At 36.4% G+C, this 15098-nt stretch overlaps 1 protein-coding gene across 4 annotated transcripts in view; it reads left to right on the top strand.

Annotated features, from left to right (window-relative positions):
• Nucleotides 1–15098, top strand: part of LOC132145349 (proto-oncogene tyrosine-protein kinase Yrk-like) — a 17549-nt gene extending 2451 nt beyond the window's left edge. For 2 of the 4 annotated variants that reach the window (XM_059556275.1, XM_059556276.1), the window contains 12 exons: nt 4781–4817; nt 6503–6771; nt 6880–6982; nt 7175–7273; nt 7363–7466; nt 8133–8282; nt 9724–9888; nt 11892–12071; nt 12654–12730; nt 13150–13303; nt 13595–13726; nt 13958–15098. In XM_059556275.1, coding sequence (XP_059412258.1) covers nt 6567–6771; nt 6880–6982; nt 7175–7273; nt 7363–7466; nt 8133–8282; nt 9724–9888; nt 11892–12071; nt 12654–12730; nt 13150–13303; nt 13595–13726; nt 13958–14166 — 1578 coding nt within the window. In that variant the 5' untranslated portion in view covers nt 4781–4817; nt 6503–6566 and the 3' untranslated portion in view covers nt 14167–15098. Of the gene's footprint in view, nt 1–4780; nt 4818–6502; nt 6772–6879; nt 6983–7174; nt 7274–7362; nt 7467–8132; nt 8283–9723; nt 9889–11167; nt 11324–11891; nt 12072–12653; nt 12731–13149; nt 13304–13594; nt 13727–13957 lie in introns of all 4 variants that reach the window. The other 2 variants (XM_059556278.1, XM_059556277.1) reach the window with 2 other exon arrangements.

The raw sequence follows: 15098 nt of genomic DNA, 5'->3' as shown, positions 1-15098 counted from the left end.
GAGAGAGAGAGAGAGAAAGAGAGAGAGGATTGCAGTGTGACAGCTTGTTTCCCGGTGTCCTATCATTTTCTGTTCCACTCACACAAGACTTCCCATTGGAGGGGGAGGGAACTTCCTCTCCCTAAGTGTAGGAGAAGTGGGAAAAGGGAAAGCAACGAATGAAGTAGATGCAAGAAAAGAAATAAAGAATAAAAGATGGTAAAACTAAAGTCTTTTGTGTGGGGCAACCTGTAGTATTGTCTTGGGCCCTGTCATTTGTAGTGTACTTATTATACTTAAAAAATAATGGGCCCAACAGCTAAGATGTTGTCTCAGGCCCATGACTTTTACTGGTCATTCCTTTCAGAATATAACTACCTAATTGTATGTATAAGTATAGTTTATATATGTGTTTGTATTTTGCCACATTTTGGTGTGACATGTTTTGGTTGCAAGTGAACGTTAGTCTAGCATTAGTTAAATCTGTTTTTGCTTGGAGGCCATTCTTACTCAAAAAAGAGAAAACATGGGGTCCAAAAGTGAAGATGTACACAACGGTGTTACAGCATGTTTTATAGCAAAAAATTTAATTGAAATAAATTTTTCCAGTATGCCAGTAATTAGCCAGTAATTATTTTATATATTAGAGACATAAGAATGGTTGATAATAAAATGCTTTGCTATATTTTATTAATAAATGCAAAACACTGAAAATCATTTAAAATAAAGTGAATTCAGACATTACAATGTTTATAATGTACAGTATGAAAACTGGATGTTCATTATTAAATCTGCAGAAGGTTAGGTTTAACGCTACTATTAGTGTAACGATTAACTTTAAGAGTTTGTTTAATGACAAAAATGATCTAAATGTAAAAATAGAGGAAATGAATTTTTTTTGTTAAATATCAGCTGATGTGAATAAATTAATAATAATTTGCAATATCAGCTGTTAACCAACAGTAGCAAACACACTTCAGCATTTTTGTTTGACTTTTTTTGTTGTTTGTTAAGAAAGAACTTGAGTTATTTTATCCACTGAAAAACTTCACAGGAAAGGTGTGTCAAGTGTTGTGTTTCTTCCAGTATGTTGCAAGGTGTCAGTGCGAGGGGGTTAAAACTGATGAATTTCATCATTCACAGTAGCCTCCATTATTGTTGAACATCTTTGTCCAGCCACAGTTTCTGACCATCTTCCTTCCACTTTCTCATTCAGGTACATTCGTTGTAATCTATCGGCTTGTAGGTGAAGCATCTCGCTCCATCTAGAATTCAGAAGGGGTGCAACACTCATCACACAACCTTAAAACATGCTCATGAGGTTTGTTTCAGTTGTGATCTGATTATGGGCTTTGCTCCGGTGACAAACTAGATGGTCTTCTGCATTTGCTGTCGGTAAGCCCTCAAAACCTCAAATGCAATTTCCTCTTATCGACACAGCTGTAAATGCTACGGTGGGTGAGAATATGAGAGGGCTCTGACATTTTGACACATAATGAGTTTGCCAATGTGAAGCCCTGGGTGCTTTTACATTAAGTTTTCATAACCTTCCAAGTCTAAAACAACTTAAACCCTTATTGTTTGATCAGTCATCTTCATGGAGTTTATTCTATAGTTATATACGTTTTTCATCTACTTCTCTAAAATAGCTTTTGATGATTATGCACTTTGGACTGGTGTGTTTAAAAGTCTTTTAAAAGGTTTTAATGGTCCTCGTTTTCAACAGAACCAATGCGCTTTTTTGTTGTTGTTGGATAACAAGACTTTGTCACTACATTTTCTAGTTGATGTGTGACTGATGGTGCTGCTAACACGTTAGCACGTGTCAAACCTCTTTTAGAAAAAAGTGTGGGGTCTGTGTTTGCTAGTCTAAAATATATTTTAACGCTGGAAGTAGACTCATCTCTTCTTTTCTGTTAAAATGGCTTCCATCAAAAAGAGTGAATAGCACAACAGAAGAAGAGATGTGTCATTTGGCTTCCTCTTTTTTTTATCTCGATTGTTTCTCCTAAACAGCACTGAGATCAGACAGAGAGTAAATTGATACTTTTGCTAAAGTCTCCTGCATCTCCGATATTTTTTTTAAAGACCCCATTAATCTAATACGTCTGATAATTCTTAGGACAGATCTCAAACGCATCTGGGCTCAGAAGATACCAAAGTTTGCAATGAAGGCCAGCTTCATACTAGAGCTTATGCTGCAGATCCATGTCCATTTTTAATTTTAAAATTTAGTTTGTTAAAAAAGTGATTATCAAAGCAAGAATCGAAGCAATCTGACTTGCGTAACCTATTGATGACACATAATTTGCAATTTATTTTTGTGCATTTCTCATGGCTGCTTGTCTCGGCCCTTGGAGAGCATATCGCATTCTTTGCATCTGTTGTTATGCACATGTGGCAGATAAGCTGAAGTTCTACTCTGTCTGTGGTGTGGTGGTAAAGAGAGGAATGCTTCTATAAAAGCTTCTCTTAAACCTTTACCTAGTTACTGCGGTAAACAGTTACCGCTAATACTCATAGTGGTACGCTGTCAGAAAGAAATGTGATGAAATTGTACATTTAGGGGTAAAACAACTTGTCTGAACAATGTACTTTATCTGACCGTAAAATTTGTATATTACTATATTAGAATATTATTAGTGTTATTATACCCTTACTTTGAACCTTTTTAGGGATACATTAGATCCAAAGATATCCCTTGGAAGGTACTGCCCTGGTTGTACCCCTAAAGGTACAGTTGCACAATTTTTCTAAGAGTGTATTCAGGTGGATGGTGAAAAAAGTTAAAGTATACAGTCAAAAAAGTGAAATGTAGAAACAAACGAGAGGGGTGTAATTGAACTCGAAGAAAGCATCTGAACCAAATATTAAGCCTAAACGTTGGAGATTTGTGAGATTGTGCACAAAGCGTTGGTATCGATTCCTCTTTAAGAAGCAATCTTTGCACAACTCCAGCACTGAACTTACTTTAGTTTGTGAGGCAGTCTGGTGTAAAATGTTAGCACAAATGTATAGGACTTTCCAGTTTTTTTCCGGGACAGTTCCTTCAAAAATGAAATTTAACCACTGTGTCCTCAGCGGTCTATGTAGACTCCTATGTTCGTTTGTGCATCCCAACACACGACACTTTTAATGGCTATTTGCCACTGACATTGTACCTCCAGTAGCTACAGCAAGAAAACAGTAATGGCGGACTGCTGCTTCTCACTTAGGGCTGTGTATATGCTAATAGGGCAGAGAGTGTCACAAATGGGTATGACTTTCCCCCCCAGTTTAACGTCATAGTAGTGAGAAATCTGGAACTGCTTGTGTAGAGAGACTGTTTATGATTTTTTAGGGGATTATAAAACAATGAGTGGGTGGATTTTTACCATTATAGGCTGGTTGTTTTCACACACTGCGGCCACACAACTGTGTTCAAACACCTTATAAAAGTGTTTTTTTCATCTGTGGCACCTTTAAATAAAAGACAACATAGAACTTTAAGTCCCCTGATCTCTGAAAGAGACAACTTTAGAGAAAGTTTTCTCAGAGTCCTTGTAACATATTAAAGAGACCATAGACCAATTAAAAAAAAATTGCAAAAGATGGAAGTGTTCACTATGAAGTGCATTTCTATAGTTTATTTGGCTTATAAGTATAGAAAACAATCAAAAAGTGTTTTTAAGCTTGACTTGATGGCAAAATTGATATGTTCAGCATGTTATGGTTTTTTTCTGCACTTGATGCAGTCTCTGAAACTTTCCTTGTTTCTTTCACTCAGCCTGCTCTCCCTGTATTTCCAGTTCTCAAAACCAAAGAAAACTCTATAAACAGGAGCTGCTTTTCATTACTTACACATGTACTCATTTGCTTTCACTTGTGTCAACAACAACTATTCTCTTTTGTGGTCAGCTGTTTAATCAAACCATTATTTGTTCAGTCCTTTCTAACAAACATTGAATTTAAAAAGTGGTCAAGACTTTTTCAGTAGGGCTACTCACTTTTTATTTTTCTAGACTATTGCATCAGTGCATAATGAATTACACATGATTATCTGAACAGAAAATAAGATATTGACACAAGCCATTGTTTTTATTTGATGCATTCTTTATCATCACTTAGAATTTATTCATTGTAATTCTGCATACAGCAGGCTTGTGGAATCATGGGAAATTCTTGAAGAGACATGATAAAAATGGAAACAATAAGCATGGGTGGTGAACCGTTCTGTATTGTTTTCTCCAGCAAAAATGATACACACCTACTGAAAAGAAAAGCTTGTGATGATTGTTGATTTGGTAAGCGTGACGTCTTTGTAAAGTTTGCAAGTATGTGTCTTCTTTGTGATATCTTCTGATGGGATGTTTGTGTATCTAAGAGTGCGTTTGGAATATTTTCATGAGGCTGAGAGAAAAGCATAGATTGGACCGAGGGGTGGAGCAGTATGTGTTAATGTGTTGCCCCTTTGCAGCTGGACCCTCTCCCCTCAAAGCAGGAAACGAGGGGGAGGCTTTAGTGGGCCGGACAGGAAACACTCGCAAAACTGGCATCCTGTTGATCCACTGATGGTCAGTCAGATAGAAATACAGGACGTAGCTTTATAAAGTGAAAGAGTGGACATTGTGCACACGTACATTTTCAAGGGGAATTTTAACCGAGAACTTCCCTTTCACTAGACAGGACAGAAAAAGGAAGTAACGCTACAAAGTGTTAAAGTACAAAATATAAAGTCTTTTCACTTTCTTATTGAATGTTACTTATATAAATGCATTGTGTTTTTCTTTTTCTTACTCTCTATCTTTCTCTTTCTCTCCAGGAAGATGGTGTGTATGGAAAGCTGATGTGCGGATCTGGTGAGAGTCCAACCTTACACTCCCACAGTTCATTCATTACATTCACATACTTACCACTGCGAGAAACACTGTAGAAAACCATCTCAACACTGACAAACTCATGTCATGTCATAACATAAACATCATTACCATTCAGAGACCCCAAAATCAATTTGAACACTCAAGCTAGGGCTTCACGATTCAAAATACAAATTTGCCTAAATGGTAATATGACTTAGTGTGGTTATCTAATCACAAATGAAATAAATACATCTGCTGTGTGTTTTACAGTGTAGTACAGCACTGTGTTGTTTTACACCCCATTTGTAAATGTAAGGTATCTGTCTTCTGGTGTCATCTTCTTCCAGCTATTTTCAGCTGTACAAAACTGTTTGTTTTGTGACTTGATATTGCAAACTGGTGTGTCTTTCCATATTAATATAATGTATTGTCTTAACTATGAACACACTGATTTGTAGTGCAAACAGTTTTACCGTTTACTGCACTTTGTTATTCTTCTCGCTATTACTCTATGGCGTCTATGGCGGCTAATGACCCGGAAGTCTCAGACATTCAAAGGAAACAGCTTACTTCTGCATTTAAATTTAGGTGGCTATAGCATAAATGACATGCACCAACCATCTTCCTAAACATTGTGTGAGAAGTGCTTATAAACCGGCTATTGTTAGCAAAAGAGAAGCTTTAAGGTCTCCCTGTGGTTTTCCACTGAAATAAAAGCTTGATGGTTTAAAAGTATATTTGAAAGCTAAGAAATTAAGACTAAAATATTAGTATTTCAATTTTACAGCTATACCAAAAATTATTTAAAAATATTCAGTCTTATATTTTACAGTATTACAGAGAGCCAATTAATATAGCTATTTTTAAACCACATTTTTTATCACAATTTGATTCCCCTGAACCCCCCCCCCCCCCCCCCCCCCTCCATCCACCAAAAAAATAATAAATAAATCGTGCAGTCCTAACATAAAGGGTAAGTTCAGCCCAAAATGAAAACTGTGTTTTACTCACCCTCGAGGAATCCAAATACGACTTTCTTCTTTCAGACGAATCCATTCGGAGTTATATAAAAAATTGTCCTTGCACTTGTAAGCTCTATCATTGCAGTGGGCATGTGTTTCTGTTCAACAGTCCAAAACACGTTTAATAAAGTGCACATATCTGTAATAAAACTTGTTTCACATGGCTTCGGGGGTAAATAAAGGCCTTCTGTAGCGAATCCATGCATTTTTATCAGAAAAATATCCATATTTCAAATGTAATAAACACTTTTCTCTCACCTCTGCTGACTGTCGTATGCGGAAGCCATTCCAGCGGATGGCGTATGGATTTTTTTTTCTACAAAAATGCATGGATTGACAGGAGGTGTTTATTCATGGTCCGAAGCTGTGGGAGGCATGTTTTATTACGAATGCGTGCACTTTATTTGACGTCTTGTGCACCGTTCAACAGAAACACCCACCCACTGCAATGATAACGCTTGGAAGAGCCAGGACAATTTTTTACTAGTTGGTCTGAAAGAAGAAAGTCATATACATCTAGGATGCCTCGAAGGTGAGTAAAACACAGGCTAATTTTCTTTTTTGGGTGAACCTTTAAGTCACAACTTAAAACCAAAGTTATTGCATTAAATATCAAGTAACACACTAAATAATACTGTATCTAATTAATTCCTCTTTATCTAGTTTCTATGGGAAGAAGCTCTGTTTCCAGGGTGATGAGCTGTGTGCTTTAAAAATATCGAATATTATGGGCTGTGCTTGCTGTAAGCAGAGGAAGGCCAGTAAAGCTGTGTCGAGTCCCAACTCATGTGACACAGGCAATGGGACCCAGCCGTCAGAACCCTCCCGTTACATCGAGACTTTTGACCCTGGGATGATCCCCAACTTTAATGATTTTTCCAACCCTGCTCCCTCCTCCAATTTCAACCCGTCCCGCACAGGCCCCGTCACAGGTGTGTAAAAGTGTGTGTTGAGGTGTGATTTTCAGTGTTGTTATCATGAAAGAGTAGATAACAGCGTTACTTCACTTAAACCAATTATATTTGTGTTTGTTCGTTCAGGAGGCGGTGTAACGCTCTTTATAGCCCTTTATGACTATGATGCACGTACAGAGGATGACCTGAGCTTCCAGAAAGGAGAAAAGTTCCATATTATCAACAATACGTAAGTTCACAGCAGAACAGTAAGAATAAGATTCACACAGTCTTTTAAAACCACATATACCAGACATTTCTCCCTTTTTTTGCCTTGCTTCTCTTTCTGTTGTTCCCCTTGTCCCTCTGTCTCAATTCCTTTCTTCTCATCTGTCTGTACCACTTTTTGATATTTCTTTCTCTGTCCCCTGTCCCTCCACAGAGAGGGTGACTGGTGGGAGGCTCGTTCTCTGGACACAGGAAAGTCTGGGTACATTCCTAGTAACTATGTGGCCCCTGTGGACTCCATACAAGCTGAGGAGTGAGTTACATGTGAACATACTATTTCAGGAATTTATAATGACATTATATGCAAGCTTTAAAGTACATTATTGGTGTTTGTCCATGCAGGTGGTATTTTGGGAAGATGGGTCGGAAGGATGCAGAGCGACAGTTGTTAGCGCAGGACAATCCTAGAGGGACATTCTTAATAAGAGAAAGTGAGACGACAAAAGGTAAATGATTTAGTTAATGTATCAGTGTTTATATTTACATTTTGCATTCAGAAGAGACATATGTGATGTTATGTAGGATCGTGAATAATCTCTCTTTTTTTGTAGCTAACATGTTAACACGTTCATTTTTTTTAAGGAAAGAAAGAAATTGTGCAATTATTGGTTTCAGCAGTTTGTGTAAATTCAAAAGCTTGGGGTTAGTAAAAAAAAAAAAAGGATGCTTTTGTTCAGCAAGGATGTATTAAATTGATCAAGTAACAGTACAGACTTTTTACTCAGTTACAAAATGTTTCTATTTTAAGTTAATGCTGTTCTTTTGAACTTTATATTCATCTGAAAAAATACATTATTAATATATTAATATAATTAACAATAGAAAATATATTTAAATAGAAAACAGCTATATTAAACTGTAAAAATATTTCACAATATTGCTGTTGCCAACCCCAACTTTTGAACTTTTGAGTTCTTTAATGCAGTTTATTTCAATAGAAGCCCAGAACGAGAAGTTAAAACAAGATGACACAAGAATACCTAAATTCTAGTCTAGTTGTTTAGTACTGACTGAAAAGATATTTGGTAATTTTTTTCTAATATTTTTTATTTTTTAAATCCATTGATTTCATCTCGCCAACAAATTAAGAGCATCTTTTCTCCCCTCTTTAGGAGCGTACTCTTTGTCGATCAGAGACTGGGATGATGCGAAGGGTGATCATGTCAAGCACTATAAAATTAGGAAGCTGGACAATGGCGGTTATTACATCACAACAAGGACACAGTTTGATACCGTCCAGGAGCTGGTGGAGCATTATACAGGTTAGTGCAATACACGTACACCTCACTCTTAACATACTGTGATTTCAAAATGCATGACAGTACATTTCAAAGTTTTTTATATAGATTTTGTCTATATTAAAGAATTTCCTCAGAAGGAAGCATTGTTTAGTGACTGATATTTACTGCAAATAAAGTTATCAGCAGGTCAGTTTATCTTTGCCCATCTTTATTTCCTCTTTTGTTGCCCAAATGACTTCTCTGCTTCATCTGAGTGCATAATTCGTATCAGTTCTGTTAGTGATCCTCCTACTCAACTTGTGAGTCTGGTGCTATCAGCCTTCCTGTTTCACTCTTATTGTTGTTGAATCTAGTCAGTCACACACACCCACATGCACGTATACTCTCTTGAATACAGTGGCTTTTCTCAGATAGACCACTTCAACTATAAAACTAAAATTGGGCCCCCTACCACCCCAAATATGGGGCAAACCATTACCACAGAACAGTTACTTTCAGTTTTAAGTGCTAAACAAATAACCCTTAGTTTCTACTCTACATATAGAAATTTGCTCATCTAAAGTTTATCAATCTGCTGCTTTAATTGAAATGAACTGGAGTAGTGCTGATCCTTAACTACTAAGTTAGACTGAACACTAGCATACATTGAAAAGTGACAGTAAAGATATGTATGATGTTTCAAAATATTTCCATTTAAAATAAATGCCGTTCTTTAGACATTTCTGTTCATTCAATAATGCTGAAAAATGTATCATGATTTCCATAAATATATTAGGCAGCACAACTGTTGCTTGAGCACCAAATCATCATATTAGAATTTCTGAAGGATCATGTGGCACTGAAGACTGAAGTAATGATTCCACCTTGCCATCACAAGAATGAATTTGATTTTAAAATATATTAAAATAAAAAACATATATTAAATTATAATAATATTTCATAATTTGACTGAATATGTGACCAAATGAACACAGCCACGGTGAGCATAACAGACTTCTTTGAAAGACATTAAAAAATCTTACTGACCCAAACTTTCAAACAGTAGTAGACAGTAAAAACACTATCCCAAATAGATTTTAACACAAAAAGTGTTGATATGAGCTGATTAATCCATCTGGTATTTGTACTACAATAATAATTAATGTTATTATATTTCATAGAATTGTGATAACTACACTATAACATAATAATTTACATGATTTAGCACATCCTTTAGCATCACTCAACCCAGCAACAGCCACTGACTCTCAGTGATCTCTGTCGCCCTCTGCTGAGTGAACATGTGTCGTTCAGGTTTTTCATGCATATGTGTGCTTGTGAATGCTTCTTTAATCTGATTGTAAAGCATTTTGTGTATTTATAAATGTTTGTTTTATATAGCCTGCTGTTTGTGTCTTCTTTGCATCTCTGTCTTCTCTCGTATCTATCTGTGTCTTTCTTTTCTCCGTACTCTATTCTTTAGCTCGAGCAGCAGGGCTGTGCTGCCGTTTGATTGGCAGCTGTAGGCGGGGCATGCCAAAGCTGGCTGACCTGTCAGTGAAGACTAAGGATGTTTGGGAGATTCCCAGGGAATCACTTCAACTCATTAAGAAATTGGGCAATGGCCAGTTCGGTGAAGTGTGGATGGGTAGGAACCACTAAAAGCATGGGAAGGAGGGAACAAAACTCGCACGCCTTGCCCATCCTGCCTGTGGTACAGAGCCTTGCAATTATATTACATTTTTTAAAGAGCTAGTTCATCCAAAAATTACAATTCAGTCATCGTTTACATTGTTGCGCTCATGTCATAACATGATTGACTTTATTTCTCCTATGAAACACAAAAGATATTTTAAAGAATGTTGAAAGGGTGGGCAGTATGACTTAGATTTTATGTCATGATATGAGTAATTTTATTTCAAGGTAACGATATATATCACAATATAGTTATTTTTGCTTTAAATAAAGTCTTTATGATATCAAAATCTTTGATACCATAGCAATTTCATAATTCTTGTCACCATTGTCAATATCACAAAAGAACTAATATTGTCCTAAATTTAAGAAAAACTAACTCAAGCTCACTGAAGACATGTAAAAAGCCAGCTATTATGTAATAATAAGAAACTAATTACAATCAGTAGGACAAAAACACTAGAGTAGAACAAATAAGAAATGCTACACGGATTGTATAAAGTAATCAAATGCTTAAAACACTGCATATTCTTCACTGTATAAATTAAATATATTTCTTCTTATTAAAGTTACAAAAGTGATTTAGTCAAGAGCAGTGATAGATTTTCTCCTTATTGTTGTTTGAATAACATGAATAACTGACAGGAATATTAGACTGCTGTCACTTTAAGAACTGCCCAGATCCAATATACTGTCCTTGACTTATATTGTATGGATGTTTTATGAAAAAAAAAAAGTCGTCTTCTTCTTGTACAGCGCTTTGGATGGCCATGGGGTCTGTTGAAAGCGCTATATAAATGCAGTCCATTTACCATTCTTCGAAGAAAGAAAGTCACGTAAGTTTGGAATGACATGAGGGTAAAAAAAATAAAATAATAACATATATATATATTCAGAGAGAGAGAGAGAGATTTTTTTCATTTTTGGTGAAATATCTCTAAATGACTTATATCCCATTATTAGGCAATTACCCTGTGTTTATTTCTGTTGAAAAAAATCTTTACAATTTTACAATAAAATGTTTTAAAAGACTTCCATTGTAGTAAAATGCGAAAAGAGGTCCAAAACTATTTTGCAAGGCGCTGAAGATGAAAGATTGAAGGTCAGGGATATAACGTAAAGGCTGTGCTGTTTTTGTTCTCTCCCTCTGGTCCTTCTAACATTGCATGCCATCCTGTTTCCCTCCTTTTCCATCCCCCCTCCCTCTTTCTTTCTTTCAACACCCTCAACAGGTAGTAATGATGGTTTATGTTGCTACTTGACTAAAGCCTGTCCAAATGCCACGCCCCAAACAATGGGTTTAGGGCGGGACGCCTGGGAGATCGCCCGGGAAACATTGCAGCTCAACAGGAAGTTGGGTCAAGGTTGTTTTGGCGACGTCTGGATGGGTGAGAGGGATACGACGATACCCAGTGTTGATCTCCATGTCAGCATTTGCTAATGCTACAGCCATTGTTTCCAAAGGATCACTGGCTTTCTTCGCCACTTTAGCATGTTTTCCTATGTCTCAATTGATGTTTTGTAAAATTTGGTCAACGCAGTCATAATGAAAAGAGAATATGAAAAGGTTTGTGGGCCTTTCACAATGCTGAACATTCAAAATGCTGTGATTGACCCTGCTTTGCCAAGCATCAGTCTATGATCCTGACCTGTCTGCTAATCCCCAATATTGTGTTACGTCAGCTAAACCTCAATAGCATTTTAGCACTATGTCAATGTTCATTCTGACAATAAAATGCAATAGCACTATAATAGCATGGATAAAATAAAAAATAAAAAAGTTCAGTTCTTTCCCAGGAGCTGAGTGTTGTGTTGTCTGCAGCAATCCCAGCTTCCTGTTGCTTTGGTGTGTGGCCATATTCCATCTGTTTCTCTTTATCCCATTCTTTCGTCCCTTAAACTTTGCCATATTGAAATGGCTCTTTCAGCTTTGTCTGACACTATTTAAATGTGTAGGCATGTGGAATGGCACAACTAAAGTTGCAGTGAAGACCCTGAAGCCAGGCACCATGTCTCCAGAGGCCTTCCTGGATGAGGCCCAGATCATGAAGAGGCTCCGTCATGATAAACTGGTACAGCTGTATGCTGTGGTGTCTGAGGAGCCCATCTACATCATCACTGAGTTCATGACTCAAGGTATGGACAGTTATAAGAATGTCTTCTGAGTGAATACAAGGCTAAAATGATTATATGCATTAGCATTTAAAGGTTTGTGGTTGGTAAAATGTTGTAATGTTTTTGAAAGAAGTCTCTTATGCTCCTCAAGGCTGCATTTACTTGATCAAAAATACAGTGAAATATTATTTCAATGTAAATTAACTATTTAAATGTACTTTAAAATTTGTATTTATTTCTGTGATGGCACAGATTGATTTTCAGCATCATTACTCCAGTTTTCTGTCACATGATCCTATACATGTTGAAAACCATTTTGTATGCTTAATATTTTTGTGGAAACTGATCAATTTCAGGTTCCTTTGATTAATAGAAAGTCCAGAAGAACAGCATTTATTCAAAACGGAACTGGCTTTACCGACACTTTTGATCAATTTAATGCAGAATAAAAGTATTGTTTAATTTTTAAATAAATTACTGACCCCACATATTTGAATGATATTTCTGTATTATATAAATATAACAAAAATTATTTAAATAAATTAATTTATATAAAGGTATACAGTATATATACATTTTTTCCTTGATGCTTTTGCGATTTAGGAAGCTTGTTGGACTTCTTGAAAGATGGAGATGGCAGAAATCTAAAATTGCCTCAACTTGTGGATATGGCAGCCCAGGTAAGGCTCCATAGTCAACAAATATTTAGCAAACATTTATTATCCACTACTGGGACAATCCTTCAGAAGTGTTTTCAAATGGTTAAGGTTGGAACCAAGAACCATTTCTTATTTAGAACAATTCTTGAACAAATTAATCTTGTAATATATCATAATCGAGGCCATAGATAGATCAGCCTATAGGATTTATATTAGCATGAAATGTACACAACTGGTTATAAGAGAACCATACACCATATACTTTCTGCACAGGGCCAATCACCCTAAAACCTTCAAACCAAAGAAGACAAGATGCCTCAAACAAATGTGCCAATCCTTAAGATAAGCTCTAAGAAGCGTCTTGAGAGCATTACTTTATTAAGACTAATATCAATCTCCCTTCTTAAGTATGGTGATGAAAGTGCTTTTATTTCTTCTAGATTGCTGCAGGCATGGCTTATATTGAGCGGATGAATTACATCCACAGAGACCTGCGAGCTGCCAATATCCTGGTTGGAGATGGTCTGGTCTGTAAGATTGCAGACTTTGGGCTGGCTAGACTTATCGAGGACAACGAGTACACAGCTAGACAAGGTCATTCACAATCTGTGACCCAAACTTGATCTTAATGTACTCTGCATATTTCTACAATCTGCCAGAGTTTCCTCCTTTATTTGATACTATCAAAAACGTTATTTATCTCTTTCCTGGCCTCTACTCGATTCCATTCCAGCTCATTTTGTTCTAATGTTCATTTTACTGCACTACAATTTTCATCTTTCATTACTCTATTTTGGTTTATCTCAGCACATTCTATTTGATCTGTAGTTTTCATAAATCATAATTCAGAGTGCTGAACCGATTGTCTTGATTCTCGTATTATAGGAGCAAAGTTTCCGATAAAGTGGACTGCCCCAGAGGCTGCTCTTTATGGTAAATTTACCATCAAATCAGATGTGTGGTCTTTTGGTATCCTATTGACTGAGCTCATCACCAAGGGCAGAGTGCCTTACCCAGGTGTGTCTTCACTGAACCACTTTTATAGACACTGTCTGTTTGCTTCTTCCTCTTGTATACAGATATAAACATTTTACTTACATTTTAGTTTAATATTTTACTTAAAAACAGGCATTTTAATTTTTGTAAATGTTTTTAATATTTTCATTCAACTAATTACATTTTGATGTGGATAACCTGTTGCAGCACAAACATGTTTATTTTAGTTTCTGTATGCATGAATATGTGTAGGGATGAACAACAGAGAGGTTCTGGAGCAGGTGGAGCGTGGATATCGAATGCCGGTTCCACAGGGCTGCCCGGCATCTCTGCATGAGTTGATGCTGCAGTGCTGGCGGAAGGATCCTGATGAGAGGCACACCTTTGAGTACCTGCAGAGCTTCCTGGAGGACTACTTTACTGCTACTGAACCCCAGTACCAGCCTGGAGAAAACCTGTGATAGACGCATATACACTTAAGTGCATTAGTTCAATATATCCTTCAGGAAAGATGCAGTTGCCTTTGCTTTCTATCAAAATACCTCTATAAACTGATTTTGATCCATGGCCCCTGCAATCACAAGCTCCATCAGAACATGCTTTAGAGCAATTCCTCGTTCTGTGCTTCATACTGAAAAAGAAACGTTCTAAGATACTGCTCTCAAACTGCAAGATTGGGTCACTTTATAAGTCTGAAGTAATACAATGGTCAATGTTAATGTTGGTTCTTTAACTTAAAATTCAACAGCACATATTAATACACCATATTAATGCTTCATCTCTCCATTAAAAAAATAGCAATTCGTTTCCTATTCAATCATAGTACTATATCCACCTCTGTATTTGAATGTTCTGTCTCTTGACTATTTAAGTGATTTCTAATGGGTGCCTAGTGGAGAAAATCGCTCCGATATGCAGGTAGAGTCTCTACTAGGCATCCAACAGTAACCTGGATAACTGAGATTTTTTACAGACTTATCTGTGGTATGTTTTGTGATCAATGTAATATGCAGGTCTAAACTCCAGCTCAAGAGCAAGGCCACATGAACTTTTTTTTTTTTTTTTTTTTTTAACATATGATTCAGCTTCTGAATGTGCATTTTTTAATGTAACAATTCAGACTTGCCTTTATTTTTTATCTGGCAAAAAGTAAATTGAATGTAAAGGAGCCAAAAATGAAATCTTGAAATATTAGTGTACAAGTCTCAGTCCACAGCTAACAAGGATGTGTCTTGAAATGTCTTTATAGTGTTGCATTTGTTTCTCTAGGCCGTGTTCACTTAGCTAGTCATGTTATTGCTTTCTAATAATCCTTTTTGTTTAACTTTGAATCTAACAATCCTGTATTATCTTATTAGAGAGCAGTTCTGTTGTATAAAAGTGGACTTTATTG

The sequence above is a fragment of the Carassius carassius genome, chromosome 8 (assembly GCF_963082965.1).
Source record: "Carassius carassius chromosome 8, fCarCar2.1, whole genome shotgun sequence".
Lineage (NCBI taxonomy): Eukaryota > Metazoa > Chordata > Actinopteri > Cypriniformes > Cyprinidae > Carassius > Carassius carassius.
Note: the sequence above shows the minus strand (reverse complement) of the source record. Positions and strands in the feature narration are given on the sequence as shown.